Source organism: Herpailurus yagouaroundi, unplaced genomic scaffold (genome assembly GCF_014898765.1).
Source record: "Herpailurus yagouaroundi ecotype Mexico unplaced genomic scaffold, PumYag 220, whole genome shotgun sequence".
NCBI lineage: Eukaryota > Metazoa > Chordata > Mammalia > Carnivora > Felidae > Herpailurus > Herpailurus yagouaroundi.
This window is the reverse complement of record NW_024412451.1, coordinates 8544190-8552108: the sequence shown is the minus strand read 5'-3', so window position 1 is coordinate 8552108 and position 7919 is coordinate 8544190. Positions and strand designations below refer to the sequence as shown.

Sequence of the window (7919 nt, the reverse complement as noted above, 5' to 3'; positions counted from 1 at the left end):
GCCTTCTCCCAGCTATTTATAAACTTATGTTGGTAAGTTTTGTGTGGTAGTTAGCATCTTTGCCACATTTTATTTGCAAGAGCATTCTTCCCATTATAAAATCTCTGCTGTTGAGCAAATTTTGAAGACAAGTTAAAGTTTTGCCACAGTTACTACATTTCTAGGTTTTCTTTCCAACAAGGATACAATGATGTATACTAATATTTGAACTTTCATAAAAGCGTTTCCCATCCTTATTACTTTAAGACTGATTCTCTGGTGTTAGGATTAACATTTTTCCCAGATTCACTGAATTGGTAAACTCTGTTTCCATTATAAAATCATTGGTAATTATGGAAGATAGAGTACTCACTGAAGATTTTCCTAAGATCACAGCACATGAAAACTTGTTTCAAATTGTTCAAGAGTATCACATAATACTCATCTTTAAAATAAATATCCAACCATGTTTGTCAAAATTAAAAGACTTTGGAACAAAAAGGGATCATGTCTTGGTGGAAGGAATCAAGAACCCTTCAAAAAAGACTTGTTAAATCCATCCCATTCAGAATTATGTTCATTGTTAAATATCTAACCTTTAGAAATGTTTCAGTGAATGATTAAACCAATGTTCTATATGAAGTGGTCTGGATGATTACTTTTAGCATGGACTAGGTGACTTTTCAGAACTTCTGAATGTCCTTTCAGAGAATATAGATATTTCAAAAATGGATCTGGATCCTTTCATTCAAAGACAGTGTTGTGAAAATATAACTGACTTAATGTTGCCCCCCCCCATGCCAAGTTTTTATATTATTGATCTCTCCTGACAGTAAGAATTTCATTGTGGTGATTTGGCCACTTTTGTTATAACCAACATAACATCCTTTCTACCCTTACCACTGTCTAAGTGTAAATATTCAGAGCCACAGCCTCCAGATCTACCCAAATTAGGTGTAAGGAATGAATCTTGTTTTGCCAATCATTGCCAACAAGCATAGGGTGTTATGGAGAGACACAACTACAAAATATAAAAGAAGTTTTCCCACTTACTAAACTCACACAAACGTACATTAAAATGCTAATGTAGAAAATTAGTTCCCATCACAGAACATCAGCAGAATGGAGAAATAGGAAATACCAGCACTTTGTTCTTCCATGAAATCAAAGTGGACCAAATTACCTTTGGAATGCTCCAGAAACTGGTTAGGAGAACACAGCATACCCAGAAGGAATGAGAGGACCCACTGGATGCACCATGGCAGCTGCTCAGATAAAATGTGACTATCTGTTCAAACAACAGAAGATACAGAGGTGAACACAATCAGAAAAAGGAAGGTGTCATACATTCGCAAGTAACTACATTTTCTCCAACTGGGAGATTTAAAAAACTCAGACATTACAAGTGGCCAAAATGTGTGACAGATGCTAGAATTACTATTATTTGTGTTTTCCTCTACAAAGCAACGTCATAAGCCCATGCCCATAGGATTTTTTTTAATTCCCAAGTCGAGAGGTCACAAAGTTTACAAAGAAAATGTAAAATGCATTGCAATCAGAGTAAGAAAGTGCATCTTCAAAACTGACCCTAAATTAATAAGGAACTATTAATTGTCTGACAAAGATGTCAAAAAAATAATCACAAATGAGGCACCTGGCTGGTTAAGTCGGTGCAGGGTGTGATTCTTGATCTCAGGGTTCTGAGTTATATCCCCACACTGCATGTAGAGATGAGTTAAAAATAAAATCTTAAAAAAAAAAAATGTATCCTAAAGATGCTCATATAGGAAGAAGAAGAAAGAGGTAGGTAACGAAATAATATCAGAAAACTACGCATGACCAAAATGAAAATCTAAAGAGACAAAACAACAACCCAAAATTAGGAGCTGAGGAATACAATTACTGAGTTTAAAAATACACTAACGGGACAGCAACAGACTTGATCAAGCAGAAGAAAGAATCAGACAACCTTAAGACCCCTTGTTTTAAATTAACTACTAAGAGAATCAAAGAAAAATGTGGAAAAGAACAGAGTCTAGGGACTCATGGGTCACCAACAAGTCTCATTCCCCATACGGAGAGGAGAGGAGAAAGAAATCATACGAAGAACTAAAGGCTTGTGGTTCCCATGTATGTGGAAAGAAGAGACCAACAAGCTCAGTAAATTCAAAGGATACATGTCAATATATGAACACAGTGACACACTTTAATGAACCTATCAAAAGTCATGATGATAAATGATGAATTGTTAAACACCATGACAAAAGCAGCTCATCTTCTACAAGAGAGCTCTTTTAAGATTATGAGTGGGATTCTCAGTAGACCTGATAGGAGGAAGTACATGGGACAATGTATTCAAGTACTGAAAGATCAAAAATATCCACCAAGAATACTCTACCTGGCAAAACTGTTTTCCATGGATGTAGAAATGAAGTCTTTTCTAAGTGAAACCATGCCCCCCACCCAGGTTTACCAGTAGACCTCTCCTATAGAAATGTTCAAGAAAGTCCTTTTAGTTGAAATCAAAGGATTCTAAATGGTAAATGAAACCATATGACAATATATGCTCTCTGCTAAATATAAAGAGTTACACAATTACAGATATCTTTAGTGTTGTAATTGGGTAGCACATGTCACTTTCATTTTTGCTAGCATTTTTTAATAAAAGCATAAAAATCATTAATCTAGGTAATAAAGTATACAACATAAAGAATAGAATTAGTCTGGCACAAAAACAGACACATAGACCAATGGAATAGAATAGAAACCCCAGAACTAGACCCACAAACGTATGGCCAACTCATCTTTGACAAAGCAGGAAAGAGCATCCAATGGAAAAAAGACAGTCTCTTTAACAAATGGTGCTGGGAGAACTGGACAGCAACATGCAGAAGGTTGAAACTAGACCACTTTCTCACACCATTCACAAAAATAAACTCAAAATGGATAAAGGACCTGAATGTGAGACAGGAAACCATCAAAACCTTAGAGGAGAAAGCAGGAAAAGACCTCTCTGACCTCAGCCGTAGCAATCTCTTACTCGACACATCCCCAAAGGCAAGGGAATTAAAAGCAAAAGTGAATTACTGGGACCTTATGAAGATAAAAAGCTTCTGCACAGCAAAGGAAACAACCAACAAAACTAAAAGGCAACCAACGGAATGGGAAAAGATATTTGCAAATGACATATCGGACAAAGGGCTAGTATCCAAAATCTATAAAGAGCTCACCAAACTCCACACCCGAAAAGCAAATAACCCAGTGAAGAAATGGGCAGAAAACATGAATAGACACTTCTCTAAAGAAGACATCCGGATGGCCAACAGGCACATGAAAAGATGTTCAGCGTCGCTCCTTATCAGGGAAATACAAATCAAAACCACACTCAGGTATCACCTCACGCCAGTCAGAGTGGCCAAAATGAACAAATCAGGAGACTATAGATGCTGGAGAGGATGTGGAGAAACGGGAACCCTCTTGCACTGTTGGTGGGAATGCAAATTGGTGCAGCCACTCTGGAAAGCAGTGTGGAGGTTCCTCAGAAAATTAAAAATAGACCTACCCTATGACCCAGCAATAGCACTGCTAGGAATTTATCCAAGGGACACAGGAGTACTGATGCATAGGGGCACTTGTACCCCAATGTTCATAGCAGCACTCTCAACAATAGCCAAATTATGGAAAGAGCCTAAATGTCCATCAACTGATGAATGGATAAAGAAATTGTGGTTTATATACACTATGGAATACTACGTGGCAATGAGAAAAAATGAAATATGGCCTTTTGTAGCAACGTGGATGGAACTGGAGAGTGTGATGCTAAGTGAAATAAGCCATACAGAGAAAGACAGATACCATATGGTTTCACTCTTATGTGGATCCTGAGAAACTTAACAGGAACCCATGGGGGAGGGGAAGGAAAAAAAAAAAAAAAGAGGTTAGAGTGGGAGAGAGCCAAAGCATAAGAGACTGTTGAGAACTGAGAGCAAACTGAGGGTTGATGGGGGGTGGGAGGGAGGAGAGGGTGGGTGATGGGTATTGAGGAGGGCACCTTTTGGGATGAGCACTGGGTGTTGTGTGGAAACCAATTTGACAATAAATTTCATATATATAAAAAAAAAGAATAGAATTAGTCATATTTGTCAAGTGGGTACACGGGTGGAGATGATAAGTAGAAGAATTTTGCATGTATTGGACGCTATCAGTTCACAATGGTTTGTTAGTTTAAGATGTTTTAAGTAGTCTCTCAGGGAACCACAATGAAAATATATACAGAGGACACAAAAGCTAATGAGAATGGTATCAAAGCATGCCATGGGTATAATACCAGAATTAAGGATAAAATATAGTATCTAAACTTGATACAGTGATATAAAATGTTTATTACTTTCAATTCACAAAAAGGGTTTCTCTCATGCAGAGAGAACATAAATTCACCAATAACTAGATGATGAAATTAATTTTATTATTATGACAACTCATCTAGACATATGTAAACTGAACACTAACCAGGAAAGAAATGAAAAACATGTGTCTCAAATTATGCATGGGTGGTATTTATTCAGGCAAATGCATAATTTTATGGGTGAAGGGCATAAAGTTGATTTACATTTGAGTTAAACTCATACTGTCTTAAAATGTAGTGAGATGAAAATTGTCAGCCTATAACAAAATTCACAGGCAAAAATTTAATTACAACTACATAATGTTGTGAAAGTTCCCACCAAAAGGAACCACATTATTATGGGATTATAAAATCAGAATAACATTTAACCCCAAAATACTACATAAGATGAATTTTTAAAAGGAAACCTTCTATGTTACTGTAATTTTAAACTCTGTAACCATGAAAAGCAAGCATTTTGATTTCTTGCCATGCTTCCATTGACAATAAAAGTAAAGAATATTCAGTAAAATCAACTATAAAATGCTCTAATTAAAAATTTTATGAATAGGGGCGCCTGGGTGGCTCGGTCGGTTAAGCATCCGACTTCGGCTCAGGTCATGATCTCACGGTCCGTGAGTTCGAGCCCTGCGTCGGGCTCTGTGCTGACGGCTCAGAGCCTGGAGCCTGTTTCGGATTCTGTGTCTCCCTCTCTCTCTGCCCCTCCCCTGTTCATGAGCTGTCTCTCTCTGTCTCAAAAATAAATAAACGTTAAAAACATTTTTTTTTAATTTTATGAATAAACACTGAAAATACATTAAAATGTATTATGTTACAAATTTGTATTATATTATGTGTTATGTCAGTATTATGTTACTAATTTCCATTCAAGGAGAACTACTCGAATGACACTTTAAGTTCCATCTTCCTACTTTACATTTGGATCTCACCTCTGTCATCTGCTTCATTCATCACCACCTACCCAGATGAGTGGCTACTCTCTCTTCTTGCTTCACATTCCAAGACTCCTTCTTTTGTTCCAAAATGATGACCAGGTCTAGTTTTGACACAATATGACCTGCTTATTAGAAAAAAAGGAACATTTGAGACAAATGAATGGCTCAGTCGGGTTAGCATCTGACCCTTGATCTAAGCTTGGGTCATGGTCTCCTGGTCTCAGGATCTCAGGATCTCATCAAGACCAAGTTGGGCTCTTTGCTGACAGTAAGGAGCCTGTTTGGGATTCTCTCTTCTCTCTGCTCCTTTCCTGCTTGTGCTCTCTCTCAAAAGAAATAAATATTTTGTTTTTAATAAAGGAATATGAGTATTGATGGAGATTCTAATTTTCAATCCATTATTGTGTTCAGGAGAAAATAAAGAACATTGTATAATTCTAGACAGTGATTTCCCAAATGCTGTTGCCCACCAACCCCTTTAGAACATGCCGGAGGGATTTCTGATGTTCAGATCTTGACCTCCCCTTCCTAGTACTACCACTACATCAAGGAGTAGAAATTGGTGTTTAAAATGTGGGAAATACCACTTGATTCCACTCAGTGTTTAGATTGCCACTAAGTGCAGCGCCTGTGTGGTTTGGTCGGTTATGCATCTGACACGTGGTTTCTGTTCAAGTCATGATCTCATGGTTCCTGAGTTTTGAGCCCTGCATGAGGCTCTACGCTTACAGCCTGTTCATGATTTTAAAATCATTTTAAAGAAAACTGTTTTTAACGTTTATTTATTTTTGAGACAGAGACAGCTCATGAACAGGGAGCCTGCCTAGGATTCCCTCTACCCCTCTCTCTGCTCTTCCTCTGCTCTCTCTCAAAATAAACTTAAAACATTTTTTTTCTTTAGAATTGCCATTAATCTACAGAAATGATGATGTTACCCTAAGGAAGGAGAGGCTAAAGCTGAAAAGGAAACATGAAGATTTTTCTCTACATCTACAAACCCCTACTTTTTTCCCTGACTGCAGGCATCTGAATCCCACTCATGCAAAGAGGAAGCTTCCAAGAGACAGTCTTCAAAGGAAGGAACAAAACTCTGAGTGTTGTTTGGGAAGGCGGGAAGGAGTTATCCTCACCCAAGAAGAGGAGGTGTCCATAGTTCTCTAACATCACATCCCTGTACACTTCCCGTTGACTGTGGTTCAGGCACCCTAACTCTTTCTTCTGAGAAAATTCTATGGCCACATCCCTGAATGTCAGCAATCCCTGCAATAAATACCATAGTTACCTAGCGGCCATAGGCTGAGGTCATAATGGTACCTAAGATGCAAGAGGGAGTTAATGTCACTAGCTAGAACCCCAGACCTGACCTTCACTGCTTGCCTGCTTATACCCACTGACCTTAAACCCACATTTTACCTAACCTCTTTTTTCTATCTTATCTTTTACTTAAGACAAAACACTCCATGGCATTGTGTCCTGTGGTGGAAACGAAAAGTATCCCACAAAAGGACATGACTACCCTGAGGAAGAGCTTGGATTGGCCCAATTTGAGCTTAATCCCTGACGTACTTCTAAGCAGCTGAACAAGAGAGTAAACCATGGAGTGAGGACAGTTACCTTTATCTCATATTTAAAAAATAATAAATGTTTATTTCCTTGAGAGAGAGAACACAAGTGGGGGTGGGGCAGGGAGACAGAGAAACAATTCCAACCAGGCTCCATCCTCAATGTGGAGCTGGACTTGGGGCTTGAACTCAGGAGTGAGATACTGACCTGAGCATAAATCAAAAGTCATATGCTCAGCCGCCTCAGCCACCCAGACGCCCCCTTTTACCTCATTATAATACTAAAATCTCCACCCAAGGGGAGCACAAATCCATTTACTATGTAACATACAAAGTATGTATAGAACTGTTTTTTTAAGGCTCGTGTGCAACCTTATCCTGACCTCTATATAGATGATGACCTCTCCTTTTTAAATATCCACCCTAACCCTAAATGAAAGGAAACCATTCCCACTTCCTCTGAGTCTCTGCTTTGGATGTTATTCCCTGTGATTTTAATTTTTTTTTTTAATGCCTATTTTTGACAAAGAGAGACACAGAGTGTGAGTGGGGGAGGAGCAGAGAGAGAGAAGGAGACAGAATCCAAAGTAGGCTCCAGGCTCTGAGCTGTCAGCACAGAGCCCGACCCCCAGGGCTCGAACCCACAAGGCATGAGATCATGATCTGAGCTGAAGTCAGACGCTTAACCAACTGAGCCACCCAGGCACCCATCTTCTTATTTCTTGTAAATCAATTTTCCTTGGTCTGACATTCCTCCCCCCCACCCCCCTGCTCCATGTAGTTTTTTTTGTGATTCACCAAGGAGTGAACTCATGTTACTTCAGTTATATTAGGAGAACTGTTTCTGGCTTAGATGAATTTCCTGCTTTCTGCAGTAAAAGAATTGGTAACACAGTATTAGGCTCTAGTACATTCTCTAAATTTGAGGTGAGTTGAGCTACCCATGTGCCCTGCAATTTCTACAGGCATGAAATTTCCCAAGAAACAGACAACAGAGCCTCTGGCCTTGGATGCAAGGCTTACCTGAGAACTGGGCAT

At 38.7% G+C, this 7919-nt stretch overlaps 1 protein-coding gene across 1 annotated transcript; it reads right to left on the bottom strand.

Moving 5' to 3' along the window:
• Positions 1-1205: 1205 nt before the first annotated feature.
• On the bottom strand, positions 1206-7919 carry LOC121018909 (putative protein ZNF720). Its single transcript, XM_040457956.1, has 4 exons — positions 7905-7919; positions 6450-6579; positions 5314-5441; positions 1206-1267 (listed from the first exon to the last, which is right to left on the bottom strand). Exons 1-3 carry the CDS (start codon positions 7917-7919, stop codon positions 5335-5337), a joined length of 252 nt encoding a protein of 83 aa, XP_040313890.1. The 3' UTR covers positions 1206-1267; positions 5314-5334.

Bases quoted from the DNA above. Each gene is read 5' to 3' on its own strand.
- LOC121018909 (XM_040457956.1), bottom strand. The intron at 5,442-6,449 runs GTGAGGATAACT...TCTAATAAGCAG, and splicing joins TGGACACCTCCTCTTCTTGG to GTCATATTGTGTCAAAACTA.